General features: G+C 31.5%; 1 protein-coding gene and 1 long non-coding RNA gene across 2 annotated transcripts; both read left to right on the top strand.

Annotated features, from left to right (window-relative positions):
• The first annotated feature begins 14719 nt into the window (after window positions 1-14719).
• On the top strand, window positions 14720-16452 carry LOC134697238 (uncharacterized). The gene is made up of 3 exons (XR_010103086.1): window positions 14720-15267; window positions 15534-15623; window positions 16153-16452. It is a non-coding gene; the product is annotated as an uncharacterized LOC134697238 (long non-coding RNA).
• Window positions 16453-19256: 2804 nt separating this feature from the next.
• On the top strand, window positions 19257-24737 carry LOC134697741 (GTPase IMAP family member 8-like). Its single transcript, XM_063560026.1, has 5 exons — window positions 19257-19287; window positions 19498-19601; window positions 20316-21193; window positions 23109-23888; window positions 24720-24737. The coding sequence occupies exons 2-5, from the start codon at window positions 19520-19522 to the stop codon at window positions 24735-24737; spliced, it is 1758 nt and encodes a 585-aa protein (XP_063416096.1). The 5' UTR covers window positions 19257-19287; window positions 19498-19519.
• The last annotated feature ends 317 nt before the right edge of the window (window positions 24738-25054 follow it).

Genomic DNA, 25054 nt, shown 5'->3' with positions numbered 1-25054 from the left:
TGGTAATCCTACCACATCTTTTTGATATTATAAAAAGAGTACCATAGAAATCAATTATGGAAATGCTAAAATTTGAAACAAAAACACAAAATGATTATGAACGTTATCATAAGAAACAATGGTAAAAGAATCTGAATGAGTGTTTTTAAAAACACAAGTGTTGCTGACATAATAACACGGTGTTTTCCTTTTGTATGCCGTTGGTCTAAGGGAATAGAACAGTCTGAAACCGTTGATTGTTTCAACTGATGTGGCATATACATGGCAATATTGAATTCAAAGTGAAATAAAACTGTTCAAAACACTTACATTGCTTATCATGTTTACTTGAAATATTATCCCAAAATTGATAGATATTGTCAAGTTGTCTTTGTGTTAATTAATTTTGTAACATTGAAGTGTTTTCATTTAAAACAATTACTTTGTCAAATGAATTAGACGACTAACATTTGAAATAAAAGATTCTGATTTTTATGCTTTTTTTCAAATCTAAGACTAATAAAATTTGAAAAAAAGCCCAATATACCAATTACCGGTAAGGATTTTTGGTGTACTATATTCTGTCCTTCCAACGGTTAATAGGTTATACATTGACAACACTACATATAATAATAGACGATAGAAAACATATTTGCAGAACGTTAAATACAGATCAAGAAAATATTTCGTTCTCTAATACCCAGAACAATCTCTGACGGAATATCTAAAAATAAACACACGGAGCAACGAGTCTCATTCCGGGATGAAAATTTTGGAGACTGATTTTCGGCTCCCCCTTGACACCATTGGCGAGTATGGTCTTTAGGAAACGATGATAGTCCGTTGGAAGGGACGATGAATGGCTGACCCGTGTTAAGAGAGAGCCATATCTCTTGCACGTTAAAGAGTAGAATTCGAAAAAAGAGTAGGCTAATGCCGCTACAAGGGAGCACTCGCACCCGCAAAGTGGAAAGGGATTAGTATAAGTTGCAAAACATGTTTACCAATCCACTATTAATAAATATATTTAAACTACCGAGTCTCAGTTTAACCTGAGCTGGCAATTTAGTAGTCTTCCGAAGCATTCGACATAAAAGAAAAATAATACAATTAAAACCTTTTTAAAAAGATGTATTTCCAAACAAAACAATATTTTTAAAAAGATATATTTCCAAACAAAACAATATTTAAGTTCATATCCTCAAATGGAAGCTTGACAAATAAGAGAAATCGCGAATATCTTCTAAAGTTTTTCTCTTTTTAATATCAAGTTAAGTTGTTATTCATTCGTCTGATATGTTCGAGCTTTTGATTTTGCCATTTGATTATGAATTTCCGTTTTGAATTTTCCTCGGATTCGATATTTCAGTAAATTTACTTTTAGTATGATTATATATATTTAGAGTTCAAAGGTATCAGTATGCCATAGTAGTGGTTTTTGAAAATTTAGTACTAAAACAATTTGAATCAGTAATATTCTGTCTTATTAAAAATATGAATACAATATCATGACATGAAATCCTTTCTATACTTGTATTAATTCGTAGTATCAGCCCTAGGTATAAACCAGTACTCTATTTGTTGTCCCTTGCTCAATTTAAACTAAGACTTCAAGCCGTTAATGTTTTGCTGGTTGTTTAATATGCCAGCAAATTCTTAATATACCAAATAATGAAATTAATGACAATAAAAGTTGATACCCTGATAACATAAATAAGATTTTGGAAACAAAATTACGTTTTACAAGAGAATGTTATTACTTTAAAATCACTAGCTTTGTCTCAACTTATAAACGTCCTGCAGATGAATGGGCCTTTCTTTAATGCTTGGAATTCTCAAGTTAAACTTGTGTTGAAGGGATTTGTTGATTCTTTCTGACTTGTCCCTTACTTCAGACAATTGTGAATTTTAAAGTGATATACCTCAATATACATTTGCTTTTTCGTTGTATAAGAACGCAAAGTAGCATTTAATATAATTTTAGTTCGTTCAGACATATTTTCCTGCTCATTCTACAACACGAACGTGTTAAACCAGCCACATCACATGAAAGCCAATGATGCAATCATTCTGAAGTATTAAGATAGCATAATTCATCTCTTGTCATCTAAAGTCCAAGAGGATTTTAAAACCTAGTGTAATAAAAAATCAAAGGGTGATGTAATATGCATAGTGGAAACCGTGTCAGTACCAGTACTGAAGAACTGACAACAGAACTCTTAACACTTATAAAGTGGAATCGTCATAGTGATATGAAATTAAAATAACACTTTATGATACTGTAAATTTAGAAATTATTGCGAGGTTTTTATTAATGAGAAAAATGCGACAGAATTTTTATTCTGAGTTTCTTATCAACAAGGAATTAGCACTTATTTATTTAGCTTACTATTAGCTTTGGCGTCGTCGTCTGACATTTGTCCTTATATGCCTTGTACATTTTCAGTTAAATGCTATTATATGTAAGGACACATGAATCGTTGTACAATCAATTCTTGAAGCTGGAAATATAAATTTATATACCAACTAAAGATTTGAATTCTGATCAAACGAATATAGCATAGGGCTTAAATGTTATTTAACAATAAAACTTTTGTGTCGGCACGAGAATGCTAATTAAAATTTCTAAAAGTTTGATCATATTTCTAACTGTAACATGTGTAATTAATGACAACATAATGAAAACAATATTTGGTTCTAGAATCAAAAACGAACCATGCAAAAGCATCAACATTTACAGAGTTTACTATTAGATCAAATATTTCATAAATCGGTAAACAGAAATTGTACATTTATGTTTTGGTGCATATAAATGTTAATTTTCAAATAATTTGAATACAGCAAATATAAGAAACGTAACTGACATCACAATTAAATTCCTTGCCGGACAAAAACATAAGTTGTTTTTTCTTATTTTATTTTCTTATTATATGAAAAAAGGGATGAAGTATAATGGCCAATAGACAAAAAGTATCCCTAGAATTCAAATGAAGTGAATGCCTGTGTTATAGACCACCCCAGGATCTTCCTATACTGTATAGTCTGCTATTAATGTCTATGACATGAAAATATGAAACAATTTAAACGTGAAAACTAACAGCCTAAGTAAAAACAAAACAATTTAAAAAAAAACACAAAAAGTGTGCCTGGGTTAAAGTTGTCTGTGAGCTCCTATTCCTCCCAATAACCTTAGACAGTGTTAAAACAAGACAACATAAAATATAAATTGTAACTGGCTGAACTCAAAAGTTCGGTACGAGGAACAAGCACAACTCACATTTTATAACACAATAGAAAAAGCACTGACAGAAGAGTTTTGGCAATTATTGAAAGATAGCTAAAAGTCATTCACAACTAATCAATAAATTATGTTCTTCCAGACTAAAGTGTTAATCAGTACACATCCAACGGATTTTGTATCAAGATATCGTAAAAAGTTTTAGAAACGCATAAAGTATATAGGATTTTATTTGGAAATATGGGTTGTATTTAGTTAAATAGTACGTCTGTATAAATATACTTTGTATTGTTTTACTGCTTATAGATTGTTAATACAAAGGATGTCATACACTCAGTGGCTCTTTTCTGGTTTTTTTTAAATGTATTCTATATATACAGTCCGCCAAAAGTTAAGCACCACCTATTTTATATTGCATCGATTTGTTTTCAAATTTAAAAAATCAATTATTCCTCGAATAAAAGAAAACATTAATGTAGCAATTTGGCTAACATATACCATAAACAATCCACAAATATAATTTTGGTCCCTAATGAAGGTTCTATTCATTTATGTTTTGCTTTCATAGAAAAAGTGTAAATTACACAAATCAGAAACGAAATTCATGTTTCACTGTGATTTTTTTTTACAACAAGTAAATACCCAATATCATTGAAATTTTCTACACATATTCTTTGTTATATTCGGCAAATGTAATGTCAATATTTGAGTCAACAGCATGTGTAACAACCTCTTTGCCGGTATAGTTCCATAACACGACAGCTCATACTCGAAACAAGCCTTCAAAACTTTAGTTCATGATGTCTCTTCCATTTATCTACAATTGCCACTTTTAAATCGACAAAATTTTGTGAGATGGATTTCTGCCAATGGCATCCCAGACATGTTCGATAGGGTTTATGTATGGAGACATGGAACGTCAAAAGATAGAATAAATAACGATTTGCTCTTTGGACTGTATAACAATCCTTGTCCTGTGTGGTCTAGTGTTGTCGTCCATGTAAAATGTACAAGGATCTCGACCATGTTGATGCAAGTGGGGGATTATCAAAATAAGGGACTACAATGTTTATAGGCACCAAATATCTGTATCTCTGTCCGTTTATGTTACCCTGCAGAATATGCAAACTCATCTTACAACGGTATGAGAAGCAACCCCGTACTGTATACATCACCAGCACCGAATGCAGTCATTAGGCAAATGTTAATTTGGATCTAGGCCATTTTATTTCCTGGCGATTATGGCATCTACTGGTCGTAACAGAAACATACTTTCATCTGACGGAAGAGTATTTTAACAGCTTCTCGTATATCTCACTTCCAATTGATCTACAGCTAAAATTATTTGATGCGTTGGTGGTTCCTATTTTGACCTATTCCTCGGAAATATGGGGGTTTGAAAATAAAAATAATACTGAAAAGTTCATCTACAGTTTTGTAAGCGCAGTTTGGGTGTGCAATCATCTACGCCAAATTTTATGGTATATGGGGAACTTGGAAGATTTCCACTTGAACTGCAGATCAAGTTATAATGATATGTTTTTGGCACAAGCTAGCAATATCGGGTAAATTTTATAAGTTACTTTGGTACATGCATGAGCATGAAGGTTGTAATTTTAAGTGGTTTAACTATGTAAAATCTGTGTTTCATGATTGTGGCTTTTGTGAACTATATAATTTTCCGGAGCAAGTTGATTATAATTATATTAAAATTAATTTAAGGCAGCGTCTCCAGGACCAGTTTATTCAAAAATGGTTATCAGATATAAACAATTCATCAAGGGGGGAATTTTATCTACACTTTAAAGAAGAGTTTTGCTTGGAACCATATCTGTTAAAATTAAGACGGGGTCATAGAGTAAACATACGTAAATTAATGGTATGTAATACAAAGTTTCCCATCGAAACAGGAAGATGGAGAAATGTACCATGAAATGAGCGGATTTGTCCACTCTGTAAAGCTGGTCTTGGAGATGTATACCACTATATATGTAAATGTACCAACTGTGAAGTAAAGGATTTAAGGGGGAAGTTCATACCTCCATATTATTTAAGATATCCAAATGAAAAAAGTACTTGGCATGCTTAAATATAGTACTAGTAATGTGCTGTCTAAGCTGTCAATTTTTATTCAAAAGGTAGAAAAGATGCTTGTCTAATTTAAAACTGTAATAAACACAAACTTATTTCTGAAGATGTATAATTTAAAAATGTATTCTGTTTGTATTATGAACTATGTTGTAAATAATATTGTGTATATAAATATGCTCCTGTTACGCAGTCTTCTGCGACTGAGTTTTCTCTAATAAACTATCAAACTATCAAACGTGTTCAAGCATCGATAGTCATTATCCCATTGAAACTTGACTGTACAGTGCCTGCCTATTAGGGCAGGTATCTTGACATCACTACTTGCTCTTCGGTGGATTCTCTGAATCGACAGAACAATGTTCGAACACTAACACGACCACCCGAAGAAACAGTGTAGTTGTAAACGCGAAGATGCCCTTTGATAAAAAAAATTCTTGACTGATTGGTCGGAGTTCAATCTGTTTGGTCGTAATGCATTTTCTTAGTGTATGTTCAAGGCAATTCATAACACAAAACATTAATGTTTTATTCGGAATAGTTAGAATAAATGTTGCCTGTTATATTTCGGTGGTGCTTAACTTTTGGTGGACTGTATATAAACTGCATCAATGTACTTAAACTAAACTTCTCAACATATCAAACTCCTCATATAAAAATAACTACCCATGAGGTTTTTTTTTGTTTTTTTTTTTTCGTATAATCTTTAACGATGATGCTGTGTTACTAATAAAAAGACCAATAAACACATTTTATTTTGGATATTTTTTTCTAAAAGAGCATGCTTCTACCTAAAGGCAAAAAAAACATGTTTTAATAGCGCATCGCAATTTTTGAATGCGCTTTTGAATGCTTTGTAATAAGTATACAAGTTATAGTAAAATAGAATTTAAAACTTCTAATTTTACCTTTGTTTAACTAACAAGTTTCATAATAAATAGTATATTTTTTTAATTAACTATATTGAATATGTTAAAAATTAGATGGTATGCATTTCTGAAACTTACCTAGCTTGTTGTTATTTCTACAAGTATATACTTTTCACTGCATTAAGGCTGGCATAATCTTTCAATGGTAAAACATGAAAAAAAACTATCAAATGTCTGACATAACACAAACATCCAAAAAATAAAGAATGAGGCTATTTGTTTTTAACAAACAATGAAAATGCTTCATAGGAACCAAGAAAACAAAATGGTTTACCTGGTTGTCAACTTCCAGGTATATTATCTTTACACACATTTTTATTGATATACTAATGTAGGTTTTTATGGAATGACGCGCCAAATACAGGACATGCACATACATCTACACGAGGGATTTGTTTTTATCAAAGCACACAATATTTCTTTCTGTTTAGGAATTGTGTTACAGGTAAGCTAAAAAGTTTAATTAATTCTATTTTTCTACAAACAAAATATGAACCAATAGTTATAGGTAAATTATGATATTTAATTGCGAGTTCATACTGTTTTGTTTGGAAGTTTGACTTTTGATTTACAACAGAAATCTTTGGGTGTTTTTTATTTTGAAGATGACTTTCGATTTTTGGTGGTTTTTATTCTAAATCGGACTATTTGTACTAACAAAATTATATTGTTTCCACCATTAGCATAAAGTCTACTAAACAACGCAAGGATAATTGTGAAATATGTAATTTCGCCAAAATTAAGAGCTTACATTACGCAAGACTACTTCAACAAATGTTTCAAATGAAACAACAAATCAATATGCTATTATGATTTTAATTAAAAGTTTGACTGATCCCATTTGATGTCAAAATGTTAGTATTTTTTTCTAATTTTAATTTATATAAAAAAAGTTTCCGTGTGATTTTGTCCATGTTGTGTTAAATGATGGTGAATAGTAAATCGGTTTATACTATCCTGTTTGTGGTCAATGGGTCTCATGTGCGACGGAGATGAAGGTCTTGATTATATATAGTTATCAAATGTACCAGGATTATAAATAAACTCATGATAGAAACCAGGACTAAATTTAGTAAATACGCCAGACGCGCATTTTGTCTATAAAAGACTCATCAATGACGCTCATTTAGTACACCAGACGCGCGTTGCGTATACATCAGACTCATCTTAATCACTAAATAGGACTTGCTGAGACTAAGATATGGTGTTTTGACTCACCAGCATATTGTTTACTACTGTACACTATAGACGATACAAAGACGTTAAAGTTATACCATTTACTTTACATATGGTTGATTTTACATTGCTTTATTAAATATCAAATCGACATAATCAAATACTTGTGTAAAAATATCTTTCAAGACTCATGGTACAAAAAGGCCAATCAAAATCAACATCCTTCGTTCTCTAGTCATAATCCCGAAGTGGACAATTGGAAACTGGTATCATTTCTAAAAAAAAGAAATAAGCTTTTTTAATTAACAAAATAAATTATTTGAATTTACAAATGTTTGTTCAAATATTTGCATGTAAAAGTGCAAATGAGATTCAGTTTTGTTTCATTGTTTTGTTTTACCTTTCCTCTGACAAACATTAGTTAACTACAATGTACATTACATGTAGTAAACTTTGACTAGACCTTTGAGATTGAACATAAAAATCAATAGTGTTTAATTAGGGATAAATTCGCACGTATCACTGTATAAGTTTTTAAAGATATTAAATTGATTAATGAAATCTAGTTGAAGTAAAGTAAGTATAACGAATTGTACGACTTTGCCCCCCGAAGAGCTATAGAAAAACAGTACATTAACGGGTGTTACACGGACTGTTTTTAAATGATACACGGACTCTTTTTAGTTGTTAAACGGGGACACTTTTTATGAATAGAATCACTCGTGCATGAACAGTGAGTTCAAGGGCACATTAAATTTCAATTAGATTTGAACAGTTTGGTTCACCGACTTATTTCCTGTCTTTTTATTGAACAACATATTTACGTTAGCATCAATATTTTTTTTCAAACATTTCCAGTAAATTACTATTCATATCATATACACTAAGGGACATTTAACTTCAAAAGGGGGGGGGGGGGTATGGTTTTCTCTTAAAAAAGATATTTTCATCCCAAATTTTATGAAAATATTATTATTATGGCCGATGACAAATCAATGTTTTGCATGATTCCTGATTTTCCGAATACCGTAAATAGTATTTGAACAAAAAATGTTGGGTGATGGCTTTGAAAAGTAAATAGTTAATACACTCAAAAAAGATATAACCTCCTTTATGAAGCAAAATATTCGGTAAATAAATGTTTTATCAATATACGGATATGAATAGACCTTTTCAACAATTGCCTACACCTACAGTTGAGCACGACTACGACAGGTAAGATGTGAGGGATAAATAAAATAAATATTGAAAATAATACGATACATCACTAAGAGATTTAATACTTGCAATTTATTTGAGTGACAATGATAACCTTCCAACAGAATAAAATGGCATTTTTAAATTTAGAAGGAAAAAAAACAACGATCAACTCATTTTCTGTACGGTGAAGAAAAAAAGAAAGAAAATAATTTCCACCGTGTGAGGCCGTACACAGTATCAACATTTTCCGGATTTGGTTCAGGCGAACAAAACAGACGACGGGATTTTACTTAATCTAATTAGATTTAAAAAAATAAAAAATCCCTTATGCATGGTCAAACGAAATTTAAAAAGAATCATTTGTAAAAAAAAAATAAAAGATTATAAAAGCGGCAAAGATTTGTCAAGGAAAAAAGAAACAGCGAAATAATTTCTGACCCGTTGACAACAAAATAAAATATAGCAATGACAGTGTAACATATAAAACCAACGATACTTGATCAACACGAACCCCATTTAACTATATTACTAAGCAATTCCCGCTTCGTGCAAGAAACTCAGAGGTCCTTTTCGAGAACAGGGGAATGGCTCTACGATAAAATGGACAACGTTCTATAGTAACTAGTATGTTGAATTATAAATTCCATACGCACGTATGTACTGCTTAACTGTTGATACATCGCCCCTTATTCAAGAAGGAAATACACCAACTAGGTATCTTGATCTTTTCATTCGACCTTTGAAATCAATATGTGTCTACCCCTCCCAAAATTGACTATGAACATCGGGTAAGGTTTAGATCGTTTAAAAAAGTCTCGACCGTGTTTACAAGTGTGATAACAGACGGAGAGACAGTCCAGTATTAATATGGTTTAAAAAATTCTCAGAATTTTTCAGAAAAACTTTTACAGGTACTCATTTATTCTTATTGACATGCGGCATAATCATAAAGTTGAAGAGAAGGCTGATCATGATGCGGAATGATTGCAGTAATTTTTAATCAATTCAACGTGAAATGTCGTGTAAACACATGTAATAAGAATATTCTATGATAGAGAAATATTTTTATTTACTTTTTATATTTTTATATATTCTGTATCTATATATCACCGCCAAACCGAATTTATATATCGTAATGATAATCAGACGTGTTTGTCTATGAGACGACCCCTCCATTTAATCTGTGAACTGTAGGTGTCATTAGTCGGTATCGAGAGTTGTTGAAAAGGTCTAATAGTATTTTGGACAATGCAGAAAGTAAAGCAATGATGATACTGACGTGTATATTGCAATAAAATTAAGACAGGAAATTAGTAAATAAAATTTAAACCTTTTTTAAAAAGATAAAATCCCTATCAACTCACAAAACGATTGATCCTATAAACAAAAAGTGTTCATGTAATACACGTCCAAATAAGCAGCAAATCTAGAAGAAAATCATTCAACTTGTCTTATGTCATCAATTTTGGGGCGGTAAGCTGCGATTGAATCATAATGTAACACGTGTTTATTTCCGATCAACACTTGCAGATCTAGGAATGAACATGAATTAAAAAAAATAATGTATATGCCTGAATATATAAAATATTAAAACACAATCCATTTTTACATAAACATTTCATTTACTAATGAAGTAGGAAATTCATTCTTTTGATACATTTATATTGTTATCGAATTTATATCAGTGGCGATTCCAGGTCCAAATCCAAGGCAAAACAGGGGGCCAACTTTATGTCCACATTTAAATGCATTGATCATCCAAAAAAAGGGTTGTTCAACCCCGGGATCCCCCTTCCCAGTCACTGATTATTCATTTGATGTATTTGGCAAAAATAAATATCACAGCCTGTTTATATTAAAATTAATAAGCTCCCCCCCTCCCCGCTTTCTATTTCATCCATAAAAATCAAACGTTATCCTACTTACCACTAACATATTTCTTCAATATACTGAAAGTGGTTCTTTTTTATCAAATTATTAGATTCCTGATTTTTTATCTTGAAAAAAAATCTCGGTTGAAGAAAAATGGGAAAAAATGGGTTTATACTATAACTTACATTTACTGCTTTATGGCTATCTAATTTTCTCAAATTTTTAGTCTTGCAAAATGTATTATTAATTTCTTGAAACGTCGTATAATTCAGATAAAAAACAAAAGTAACAAAGAAACAGGCCGGTAACAACCAGCCAAATAGTTTTTCTGCACTTGTAGCGCCTCGGAGATGACCTGACTATTCGTGCAGAAAAACTATCCGGCAACGGTTGTTACCGGCCTGTTTCTTTTTTACCTTTGTATTTTATCTAATACTAGTAGAGTCTGTTATATTTAATCCAAGGAGTGATGACAATCTGCACACGGCACGCATTTCGGACTTGTATTATCGATTATTCGCGGTAATACTATGTCATTTATTACAAGTATATCAACTGGATAGTCGAAATTAGTTAAAGGGGCACTAGCTGTCAAATTCATGGTCACCGATTTGACTCAAATTCTCATATTTGATTTATAACAATGTAAAACATTTATCCAATCTAACAAAAGTCTAAAATAAACAGTATACATAGCATGGTGTAGATAATATGTAGGTTCGTTTCGTGTGTACGTGCAATTGTATTCTTATAGATCTATTTGATTTTATCTTATAGATAAAAATGTATGTTTATCATTGGTTTTAACCGTATAAGAATGATTTTATATAGATCGAATCAGTAATCAAATGATTTACCGTAGTTTCACTTTCATTGTTGACATTCTTTTTCTTTAAATACCCTGTACACGTATAATGCATGCGTTGTCAATTTCTAGTTAGGGGTTGAATTGAAGTTCACATTAATACGGATTTAATGAGGTCGACTAATTCACTTGCAAGTGAATGAACATTATTAATGTTTCTTCGCTTAATTTGACAAAATTGAACCATTTTTGCTACTAAAAGTGAATTATTATTTCACTATTTCACTTTCATTATTGATTGAACAAAAAATATCTTAGTTACGATTTTTATATATCTCTTAGCTAGTGTCCCTTTAAATAAGATTTAAAGTATTATGAGTAATATGTATTTACAATTATTATACCATTTGCATGCATCTTTATATATTTTTATGTAAATGAAACTAAAAACAACCAAATGACAAACAACATTACACAAAACAAAGCACAGTAACTTGAGACGAGCTAACCCAACCCCGCAATCAACCGGCAATGATCTCAGATGCCCTAATCTGCATACACCGCACCTGTATTGTAACTCATGTAGCGCAAACAAGTGGTCAGTCTTATTCAGCATCTCATATTTGAGGACAAGACACGTATATTATAATATGTTTTATATAATCATAAAAGATTTTCTATTCTCTAATGAAAACAGAGAAATCAAGTTAAGTAGTTGCATAATTAATCTTTAAACTGCGAGACGAAATGAATGCCATGTTATTATTAACGTATCCTCATTACTAGAATATCAAAGGAGCATTCAAGTAACGGTCTTTTCAAGACAAGAACAGCTCATACGCAAATCAAGTAAAACGGATGTTCTGATTTAAACAGATCTTTGGGGACTGGATAATAAATTATTTAGTCATGTTTGGTCTTACAATATAGTGCATCTATTTATATTAATTGTGTTTTGTAGAATAAGTTAAAAACGAGAAACAAAAATTTCGAACTCCAAGTATAATTCAAAATAAAAATATACGTTTAATCAGACAAAACCAAACGTTATCAACCAATGGAACGAGTGAAAACAACTGTCATATTCTGATTCGGGACAGACATTTTCTTAAGAAAGTGGTGCGCTTAATCTGGTTTTTATAGCTAGTTTTTCGAATCAGAGACGTACTTCAATATTCAGACTATTCACTTCAGGTTATGTGAATGATATTCAGTTGCTAGCTGTTAATACCTGCACAAAACAACAACATACGGCATTGTCTCAAATACGATGTTCTTCAATGTTTTACTTATTTGGTCTTTTTATCTGTTTTGTCATCACTGTGAGCCTTTTTGAGACGAAACGCGCGTCTAGCATACATAATTTCATTCCTGGTATTTATGATAAGTTTATCTATCTACTACTGAACAGTCAAAGTTGACTGTAAGCGAAATGTTCAAAAAAAACAAAAACAAAACTTGAACTTTAATCCAAGCTGAATACTAAATTTCTTGTGGGTTATCTAATATAGTATCGAAAATCACAAATTAATTGCCAACTAAACAACTTTACAACAAAAACCAACTCAAATCGTTGTTAGCAACTTTTGTTCGCTTTAGCCAACACTGATTAAAGTGCATACCGCATAGTATGCAGTAAAGGTCAAACATACAATACGCAAAACAATACAAAAGAAAAAAAAACTAATGGCCTAATTTATTTAGAAGCCGAATAAAGAAAAAAACATATATACAGAAACAAACGACAATCACATAATTTCAGGTCAATAACTTTAATAGATCTTTCTACTCGTCTAGACTTTCGACAGTTTTGTACGATACATTCAGTATAATTGTTCCGTTCATCATATCTGCTAAAAACTAAATGCTTATAAAAATCTGAAACCAGTATTTCTACTGTATTCTGTTAAACAACAACAAAATGTTGTTGGCATCTCTATAACAATCAAAATGTAATTACTTTATAAAAAAAAAGTATGATTGTTTTGGAAAAAAAACTATTTGAGAAAGTCATCTTCTTTCACACTAAGCAATCTTATTTTCTTTTGTCTAACAGATGTCTACGTATATGACCAACAATTTAGATTTTGGAACATCCGGTGTATAAGGGCGAAGAAAAAACGCTATGACACTTAATTTACAACCACTGGTCGATGCCACTCCTGGTGGAGATTTGTTTCCCTGAGTGTATTACCAGCATATTAGTCAGTACTTACGTGCTGACATGATTTATCATTGGAATGGTCATAATTATAACTTAATTGTTTACAAAGCTTTGAGTTATTGAAATGATAAAGGTTTTTTACCCCCGGAATAGATCACTAAGCTGAATTAGGCAGAATGTTTTTGTCGTCAATTTTCTTCAACTTCGTACATAATTCATGCTTTTAAACATGTTTTGATTCGAGCGTCACTGATGAGTCTTTTGTAGACAAAACATGCGTCTGGTGAAAATATAAAATTTCAATCCTGGTATCTATGATGTGTTTATATCGCATAAAAATACAAATAGAAGTATTTCTATCTGTCAACATTTTTGGAAAATAGTAAGTATATAATATTTTTTTAATATACACATTTACTTTAAACTAGAATCAAGCATCTGCTTTACAAAGGTGGTGGCATTTTTTAGACTATGGAAGCTCGGTAAAAATAGACATGACTGACATCAAACTTGTACAAAAATGGAATCTTCTCATTTTTCATGTCACATGATAACAAATAGGCATTTTAGTATTAGGTTTAATTGCAACTGATCATAAAGTACCTATATAAACAAACATTTGATCTTTATAAATTATTTAATGCAATATGACACTAACAAACACTACAACGCAATTACATGAATGAAAATTACGATTTATTTCGTGTAGCTATGTTTTACAATTTGATTAATAAAAAGATAAGTGACCTATACTTGTGTATTGTAGTATTTCAGTCATCATCGGTGTGAGTTTTGTGTGTTTAAGAACCACATCAAGCTGGTACAGAATGCTCTAACGACTCTATACTGCTCTTACAATAATTGAATAAAGAAAATCTTAGAGGTATACATTTATATATTAAATAGTTTATATGTTATATCCTCTGCAATTGCATTATTTGGTGTAATTTTCGTAGTGTAGCGAGCTACCAAGGCCAGGATCGGTTTTTTCCTACTTTTGTAAATTTGAAGTTTTTGTTAAATAACATAAACATTTATTTTCATATTTTATTATATTTTAATATGTTTCTTGATTGCAGTAAATATTTTATTTGAACAAATTAAACATTTACATAAAGAAATAGATAAGTCAGCAAGAGTTTAACGTAAACTGTATTCAGTCAGATAAAGAAAGATCTTACTCAAGCATTGTCTTAGCTTGAAACTCTGTAACGTTTTACACCATCTGTGAACTAAAATGAATTGTTTTAAGACTAATTAACAGATCACAATGGCAACAAAAGATAAAACAAGATACACCAGAGCTAACTTAGTTTTATTGGATGTGTTTACAAAAGGATTGCGGGATTTGTTACAAACAAAGGTGATGTCAATTACCAGTTTAGAAACAATGGTACAGAATACTGAATTTCAAAATATGCTGTCTGAAAAAGAAAAGAATTTACTTGCAACTATAGAATATGATGAGTTAGATATTGGAATTATTTATAAAATTATAAGGTTTTTCAAAGTTGTGCAAGCACCGTCCAGAGGTTGGGGTTTTCCACCACGACCAAATGATCAACAAATTGCAGATGATATCGAACGAATTCGAATCATGCGGAATAGTTTAGCACATAAACCAAATCCAGTACTATCAGAAGAGGATCTGGAATCAATGTTTACAGATTTTGCTGACATGAGCTATAGATTTGATATCTACATGAATATCAGGATCCGAATAATGGATATAGTAAAGCTGTTGATAATTACAAGACTGGTCCAATAGACCCAGAAAGGGAAAGACAGTACAAAGACCAAATAGATAACCTCGAAGGTAATATTAAGTTTATGAAATATAGTATAAGTCATGTAACTTTTACGATTAAACCTCAAAACGAAATTATATATGCAAATAACGTGATGTGATGATTGATAAATTTGCTTGTATTACTTTTCGCTAAAGAATTAAACTTATCATAGATACCAGGACTAAATTTCACACTATTTGTGGTTATATACTGATAATATATATCATATGAATATGAAAACTTTCAAAAGTTATTGTTGTTAACTTTGAGCATTTGAAATATTTTATTACAGAAAAATATCAAGTGGTGAAACAAGGAAGAAGAATAAATATATATTTTGGAAAAGACATGCACGACATTTTCACATCAGAACAGTCAGGGGGTATAATTTAGTATTCAAACACAACTTAGAATCTGCACCTGTAGCTGGTTCGTAATTTGTTGAGACAAATGACCAGAAATCCAAATATTGTAGTGAAAACAAATTTCAAAGATACATAAATTAAATGCTGTTCGAAACATACAAATCGAGCGTTTCGTCTTCACAAAAAAAAAATCCGTGTAGCTGCAATTAAGATTGATGGAAGACCAACATACATTGATTGCACTTGATGTGGCATATGTTGGTCATGTATACCTTGACCATCTGTGTGGAACATCTACGATATACATGGTTATCATACCACCTAACTTACCTACCCTCAAAGGACTGAAAAGACAACCAAATATCTTAATATTTTCGTCTCAATCTTGATCACATCATTGAAAACATTATCCATATCTAAAACGTTTCGTGTAAAAATTATTCTTAAATGTCTTATACTTATAATGAAATACACATGGTGGGTTTGCCATTCTGAAATATATGTTGAATTATACTAAAAAATATGTACATATGTTTTTAATTTTAGATACCGACACACGACTTAAAATTTATCTTCCAAACGTTGTTGATCCAGGTATTGTTACCAAAGTTTTGATGTCAATAATTCTGGAAATAGTAAAGATGAATTATGAAATAATTCTCGACAATGTGGGATCAGGAAGTCTCATACTTTATATAACGGTTACTAAACATGTCATGCAAAATCGACGACAATTCGTAGATAGTTTGGGAAGGTTTTTGGTATGTCTCATTACCAAAGGTGAAATTGATTTCGGAATTGCTGAATATGTTGAAGCTGTTGTTTCAGCTTCGGATCCACTGATAGATTACTGTAAGCATCTAATTTTCCTTTCTAAATAGTCAGTGAGTGAGTTATAACTAATTTAATGGATAGTTATTCAATCACAGTTTTCAATATTTATTTTCAACATTTTAATTTAAGAAATAATTCTTTCATGCCATGTATATGTTAAAATGAGCATAGAGCATGGCATGATAGAATTATTTCGATTCTAATAGGAATATTTTGAACTTTTGTACTTCGAAGCGGACCTATAGTAGACGCTCGAAATGTCGCCATTTTGATTTGGTGAACAAAAACGTTATAGAAAAATAAACGGTTTATCAATAAAAAAAGAACAAAAACATTTAAACTTACTTTTATAATGTTTTTATTTAATTTCCTAGCGAGCAACACCATAAAAAAATGTCCATTTTGATCTCTGGCGTTATTCAAAATTCACCTGACGTTGCAATTTCAATTGTGACGTCAATCACGTGCAGCCCATGTTCTATTCGAATTAGAACATGGCTTTGTATCCAAAGCTAAAGAAGAACGTCATATTAGAATTATTGTTTTACTCTCCTTGTCCCATTGGCAAAATGAGTAATATTCCTCACTTATCTTTCAAATTTTTACAAAACATATTTGATAATTGCTATTTATATAAATTATATATTCATATAGACAATTTTTATCATATTTCAGAAACAAACTTTCCCCTTTAGATTGTATATGTCTTAGTGCATCTGCGTTATTTTTCAGCCTTCCATACAGCTTTTTCAGAGTGTTATTCTAAACAGGATGCAGATGAAATCAGCAGTGATGGTAAGTTGAAGTCTTCAATAAATATGATAAATTACAAGTAAAGCATTTGAAATATAAAATTTATCTAAACCGTTTTTCAGAATATTATAACTTGAATATACCTTACGGGTATAATTCGTTCAAATATCATTGCGAAAGTTATGAAAATTTGTTGATATGTCAAATTAGTGTATGACCAACTGAAACCACTCTTGCAACTATATCACGATATGTTTTACCTAGCGGATTGGTCGTAGATGTTTGTTAGGAACAAATAACATACACAGTTGAAAAATTTAAGGCGTCAAAGAATAAAAAATATAATCGTTATTCAAGATGTCATAATTATTTGGACTAGTCCGCTTTCCTCTTTTAAACGGATATTATAGATGATGTCCTCTCCACAAATTCAAAAATGTTTTTTGACGTTTTTGAATGCACCTCTCCCATCGAACTTGGAATAAGAAATACAACAGATACTGCTACGGCTCTTTCAAATCTTAAACTACATCTAAAATATTCGTGTTTTTTTCGCAGTATTTAGTTTTCTATCTTTTGTCTTTTTTACTGTTCTTTGTATTTTGATCGGGGTTTTTGTGGTTTTGTTTTATATATATAAATATATTTTGCTATAACATTGACAGATCGTTTCGACTTTTAATATGTGTTCGATTGTTTCTTTGTTACAGTTACCGGTATTTCTTTTATGAGTAAAACAACTGCGTAGACTCTGATTTCATACAAAGATGATCGTTTATTGTACTTTATCTCTCACGAAGGTGGCTCGGGCCTTTTCAAAGTTTCTATCAGAAGTGTCGTATTTTTGGTTATTTTATTCTTCAAAGAAATTGAATCAAATTGGTCGAAAAAAAATAGGGGGTCAAGGACCATTTAAGCTCAAAATTTGACCTTTAAACAGGTATGTAAAAGGGACCATTTTACAATGAAATGATAGGGAAAATAGAGGTGATGACATATTTTTATCGGAATATCAAAAAAGCGTTCTATGACAATTGGTCCAAAAACTGTAATATGAAAAGCTGGAATATAGCTTCAAAGAATGAGCCAAAAAAACATAGGTCAAAGATAAGGAAAAAAATATTTTGCCTTAAAACCCAAATTTTGGCGGAAAAATAGTGAAAATGGATGAAATGTCATTTTGACCCTTTAACAAACTACGGATAATAACGAAAATATTCTATTAGTCAAATAACTGCAATGATTTAATATTTCTAATCAATCAAAATATTTAAAAATTTTTTTTATCGAATTTACGACAACAAATACTTTTGTAATTCATGCGGACTAAAGATGCATAAAGTGCAAAAACGGTAATAAATGGTATGATGGTACGATGGTGGCTTTTACATTATAAACGTTAAAATCTTATTGATATGAATCTTATTGATATGAACGTATGTTTTTCTATGTTGTGATGTTATGCTATTGTTTCAGAAAAAGAGAGAAGGTTTGGATCCATTAAAACGTTCAATCCCGCTGCAAATGTTTTCACCTGTCCTAAGTCAGGAATCTGATGTACAGTAGTTGTCGTTTGTTTATGTAATATGTACGTGTTTCTAGTTTCTCGTTTTGTTTATATAGATTAGACCGTTGGTTTTCCCGTTTGAATGGTTTTACACTAGTAATTTTGGGGCCCTTTATAGCTTGTTGTTCGGTGTGAGCCAAGGCTCCGTGTTGAAGGCCGTACTTTAACCTATAATGGTTTACTTTTTAAATTGTTATTTTGATGAAGAGTTGTCTCATTGGCACTCACACCACATCTTCCTATATCTATATATGGGTTCAGAAACTATCTTTGAAATTAGAGCTTCAAATTCGCATTTAACATATGTGAATAACAAGCTGTTTAATATCAGTTTAACCGGACGATAGTTGTTATCTGATTGCCATTCCTGTCAAAACGTTGCAACATACGAATGTAAATGTAATGGTCACAGTGTAAATATTAAACGTTGCATTTTTTTTAGTTGAAAATGTTTGTTTTCATTATTACATGTCTTTTTGTACTTCAGAAGAGAATGAATCGGACGAACAGAAGAATTTATGCAGCAAGTAAGTTATGTAGATTTTCCCAATTACTTTTCTTATAAAGTATGTTCCATTGTTTGATTATTATCCTTTTTCCGGATAACAAAAAATCATTTAGATTAATACATTTTTTTGAGAAAAAAATATAATTCGAATAGGATTTAAAAGGGAAATAATAAGTTCAAATAAAACACAATATCATGATTTTCATATGTTTATTTTCAATATTTAAAGAATTGAGGTGGCAACTTTTCAAATGCCTGTTAGTCGGCTTGGATCTGGAGACGTTGAGAAAGCATTGATAGAAGAGGCCACAAAATACAATTGTGAGAACATAGGTAAGATATTGTTACCTATATAGGAAGGAATGCAACAACTATGAAGAGGAAGAAAGAGAAAAAAAAAACATTGCTCCAATCCTGTTGAAGGTTAAGCATGTTTTTATGACAATTATTTCTGTAATCAGCTTTTTTAAAGGGCAAGGTGATTAGCCTGGCGCCTAATCCCCAATCCCCAAATAGCTATTAATATTAAACAAGTTGAACTTCCATTAAAAAAAAACTGCTGTAACAGAGCTGTGGACTTCATCTGACAAATATTGACTCTTAACTGGCCTGGAGCTAAATAGTTTAGTGCAAGATCATTTCCACACGGTGATGGACTTTCACAATGCATTAATGGGACCATTGCTGCTCCGATATTCTATACAATCATGCTTAGGAAACTAGATGTTAGCTACCATGTAATGTCGCGTGGAGGCATTGCTGAAGTTTTGAATGGAAACGAGGCTATTTACTGGTAAAATAGTTACACTCTGAGTCTTTCTTTTCACACTTGAGCATACATAACTGTGTGGTACAATCCACCAGGACATTCACACATTAACATTATACCTGTATATAATCATATGTTATTATTTCCATGTTGATTTAAAAAAGACATCGTATGATTTAGATGGGAAGTAGTAGGCATATACATATTCGACATCAACTAATCTTAAACAAGACATATACAAGTACTAAAAGATTACAATATTTCTTTGTCATTTTTAGAGAAAGAATTACGATTGGTAATGATTGGTAAAACAGGTGTTGGTAAAAGCGCTTTGGGTAATTTTATTTGCGGAAAATTAGAATTTCTGTCCAAACAGGGTGCTAGCTCAGGAACTAACTCGTGTTCATTTGGGCAATGTATAATAAACAATCGTAACGTTATGGTAATAGATACCCCTGGAATATTTGGGACCGAACAAAATACAGAATACGTTGAAGATCAAATACGCAAGTGTATCGGAATGGGGGCACCTGGTCCACATGCCATCATGTTTGTAATGTCACTTGCAGAGAGATTCAAAATTGAAGACAAAAAAGCTATACGCGAGTTTATGAAATTCTTTGGTACAGATATGCTCAAGTATGTCATAGTTGTTTTCACACACTCTGATGTTCTTGGAGAACAATCCGATGATATGCCTGATCAACTAAAAGAACTATTGCAGTCATGTGGTAACAGGTATGTTCGATTAAATACCCACGCCGAAGGAGATGAGCGGGTTACACAATTAAATATGCTATTGACCGAAATTCAAAATCTCAAGCTCAAAAACTATGAGGACGAAAATTTCAAAATTACCGAAAAATTACTTATCAAGCGAGAAGAAGAAATATGCGCAGAAGTGAAAAGGAGACTGGAGAAAACAGAAGCAGAAATTAAAGAAGAAGTGGACAGGCGAATGAAAGAAAGAGAAAAGGAGTTAAAAACTGAAACTGATAAGCGCTTAGAATTGGTCGTCAAAGATGTAATTAAGCAGATGCTACTTCCTGCACAAAAGCAAGCCATTCATCGACTTATGGCGGTCAGAGATGAAGTAAGGTCCGAAATTGAAGATGACCAGTCACAATTTGTTACCAGTGGTAGTAAACTGATTCCAGTAAGTGCATTTTGTTTGGAATCTGCAATTGTTGAATATGTTTTTACATTCAAATGAAAATCCTATTTTTTTTTAATAAAAATCAACCAACAGTATATCTTATTATGTGCTTGACATATTCATAGTCTAGACAGCTGTGAGTAAGTTCTGTATAGTCTACTAGTATCATAAATTCGCCATCTACACACAAATCCGTATATTTTACGTCCTGGAAAATATTTGTCAAATTCAATGTTAAAATATCTGGCATCTGAATGACGGTTTTTTTCTATAGAGGAGAAAAGCTTTAAAATTCGTAAAGGGTTCTGCAAAAACCTGTGTCTTGAGTTTTGTTATAAGTGAAACTTTTCTTTAGATGCTATAATGATGATCTTCAAAGATAACCCTCTGTTCAAGTTTTAAAAGAATTTCATTGACATATGAAAGCGTAATCGGTGTAAATACCATGTTAGAATAAAACAAAAAAGACTGACGCTAACATACAGAATTTAAAAATCAATCAAACTGTTCTTTAGATGTTAAAATGTTAATCTTGAACATAAGCTTCCAAAGCAAGTTTTAATTGAATTCTATTTAATCTAATATTTGACAGCGTTATCGGTGTAAATATCATGTTTATAAAAATAACTATAGACTGACACTACATGTTGACGGCGCTGGTGCCGCCGCCGACAATGACGGTGGAGGTTTTTTATCGCTATATCTCTTCGGCTACATGATAAAATGTCGCAGACTCGACAAAAACGATACACCATATGCCTTGCACACCGATAAACAGTACTAATGTTTATTATGTTTATTAATATACAATGTATATACATTTCTTTTTCAGCATTATATAGCGTCATAAAAAAGGTTCCAAGATAAGTGACAGAAAAGAAATTTTAGAGAAGAATTTTATTTATTTGTTCAATAAAAAAATATATAAAAAGTAGATATATTTACTATGAATATTCTTCATGTGAAGGTGTTATTATATTCAAGATGAATACAGTAGCATTATTCAAATTCATATTTGATATCTGTTAATCTCATACATTGCCTGATTATTTTATATAAACAACAAATGAAAGTGTGTAGAATTTACCCCAATAATCTCTGTCATGTTTGTCTGCTATAAAATTAAGAATTAAAAAGGGAATGTGTCAAGGAGATAATAACCCGACAAAAGAGCAGACAACGCATAACATAGATTGTAAAATTTGTCAGTTAGATTAACCGAGTCATGTCTACTGAAACAAGGATGATAAAGATAATTTACAGTAAAATTGTCAAAGATGATTGCGTGAATGCACAATTCAGTTTAAAAGACCAGAAATCTCAGACTTTTTAATAAATTTGAATGCACTTTTATATATCTGGACTTTTTTCATACTATAGGTTCTGATTACCGGATGTTAGTTAACTTAACCTTCTATATACTGAGGTAATGGGGTAGCAAACTGATGTAATGCATATTACAGCCCAGCTCCTTTGTTTTAACCAGATCACTCCAGTTTGAGTTTTTTTGTTATGCATGCTTTCCTTTGTTCTGTATAATTTTGGCGGGAAAGTCAAATCCACTATAAAACTTATAATTAATTATACGGATAGACTATCTATCAAAAATCAAGTGTATATTCTGGGATTCGAACTTAAGACCGTTAGCATATCAAGCCACGACACATTTTTTTTTTATCTTTATTAATCAAGCCACGACACATACCAATTCACCAGTACGACTGGATACGAACGAACATTAATTTAACACACTTAAAGAAAGGAAGATATTTTATAAGTGGGGCGAGTAGGGGCTAAACTTTCTTTGTCATTTTTAGAGAAAGAATTACGATTGGTAATGATTGGTAAAACAGGTGTTGGTAAAAGCGCTTTGGGTAATTTTATTTGCGGAAAATTAGAATTTCTGTCCAAACAGGGTGCTAGCTCAGGAACTAACTCGTGTTCATTTGGGCAATGTATAATAAACAATCGTAACGTTATGGTAATAGATACCCCTGGAATATTTGGGACCGAACAAAATACAGAATACGTTGAAGATCAAATACGCAAGTGTATCGGAATGGGGGCACCTGGTCCACATGCCATCATGTTTGTAATGTCACTTGCAGAGAGATTCAAAATTGAAGACAAAAAAGCTATACGCGAGTTTATGAAATTCTTTGGTACAGATATGCTCAAGTATGTCATAGTTGTTTTCACACACTCTGATGTTCTTGGAGAACAATCCGATGATATGCCTGATCAACTAAAAGAACTATTGCAGTCATGTGGTAACAGGTATGTTCGATTAAATACCCACGCCGAAGGAGATGAGCGGGTTACACAATTAAATATGCTATTGACCGAAATTCAAAATCTCAAGCTCAAAAACTATGAGGACGAAAATTTCAAAATTACCGAAAAATTACTTATCAAGCGAGAAGAAGAAATATGCGCAGAAGTGAAAAGGAGACTGGAGAAAACAGAAGCAGAAATTAAAGAAGAAGTGGACAGGCGAATGAAAGAAAGAGAAAAGGAGTTAAAAACTGAAACTGATAAGCGCTTAGAATTGGTCGTCAAAGATGTAATTAAGCAGATGCTACTTCCTGCACAAAAGCAAGCCATTCATCGACTTATGGCGGTCAGAGATGAAGTAAGGTCCGAAATTGAAGATGACCAGTCACAATTTGTTACCAGTGGTAGTAAACTGATTCCAGTAAGTGCATTTTGTTTGGAATCTGCAATTGTTGAATATGTTTTTACATTCAAATGAAAATCCTATTTTTTTTAATAAAAATCAACCAACAGTATATCTTATTATGTGCTTGACATATTCATAGTCTAGACAGCTGTGAGTAAGTTCTGTATAGTCTACTAGTATCATAAATTCGCCATCTACACACAAATCCGTATATTTTACGTCCTGGAAAATATTTGTCAAATTCAATGTTAAAATATCTGGCATCTGAATGACGGTTTTTTTCTATAGAGGAGAAAAGCTTTAAAATTCGTAAAGGGTTCTGCAAAAACCTGTGTCTTGAGTTTTGTTATAAGTGAAACTTTTCTTTAGATGCTATAATGATGATCTTCAAAGATAACCCTCTGTTCAAGTTTTAAAAGAATTTCATTGACATATGAAAGCGTAATCGGTGTAAATACCATGTTAGAATAAAACAAAAAAGACTGACGCTAACATACAGAATTTAAAAATCAATCAAACTGTTCTTTAGATGTTAAAATGTTAATCTTGAACATAAGCTTCCAAAGCAAGTTTTAATTGAATTCTATTTAATCTAATATTTGACAGCGTTATCGGTGTAAATATCATGTTTATAAAAATAACTATAGACTGACACTACATGTTGACGGCGCTGGTGCCGCCGCCGACAATGACGGTGGAGGTTTTTTATCGCTATATCTCTTCGGCTACATGATAAAATGTCGCAGACTCGACAAAAACGATACACCATATGCCTTGCACACCGATAAACAGTACTAATGTTTATTATGTTTATTAATATACAATGTATATACATTTCTTTTTCAGCATTATATAGCGTCATAAAAAAGGTTCCAAGATAAGTGACAGAAAAGAAATTTTAGAGAAGAATTTTATTTATTTGTTCAATATAAAAATATATAAAAAGTAGATATATTTACTATGAATATTCTTCATGTGAAGGTGTTATTATATTCAAGATGAATACAGTAGCATTATTCAAATTCATATTTGATATCTGTTAATCTCATACATTGCCTGATTATTTTATATAAACAACAAATGAAAGTGTGTAGAATTTACCCCAATAATCTCTGTCATGTTTGTCTGCTATAAAATTAAGAATTAAAAAGGGAATGTGTCAAAGAGATAATAACCCGACA

This window comes from Mytilus trossulus, chromosome 14, assembly GCF_036588685.1.
Source record: "Mytilus trossulus isolate FHL-02 chromosome 14, PNRI_Mtr1.1.1.hap1, whole genome shotgun sequence".
Classification (NCBI taxonomy): Eukaryota; Metazoa; Mollusca; class Bivalvia; order Mytilida; family Mytilidae; genus Mytilus; species Mytilus trossulus.
Note: the sequence above shows the minus strand (reverse complement) of the source record. Positions and strands in the feature narration are given on the sequence as shown.

What these genes read in the sequence shown, in the direction of transcription:
- LOC134697741 (XM_063560026.1), top strand. Translation starts at nt 19,520, where the DNA reads ATGCCTGTTAGTCGGCTTGGATCTGGAGACGTTGAGAAAGCATTGATA. An exon ending in ATACAATTGTGAGAACATAG is followed by an intron (nt 19,602 to 20,315) that starts GTAAGATATTGT and finishes TGTCATTTTTAG; the next exon opens with AGAAAGAATTACGATTGGTA. An exon ending in GTGGTAGTAAACTGATTCCA is followed by an intron (nt 21,194 to 23,108) that starts GTAAGTGCATTT and finishes CTGTCCAAACAG; the next exon opens with GGTGCTAGCTCAGGAACTAA.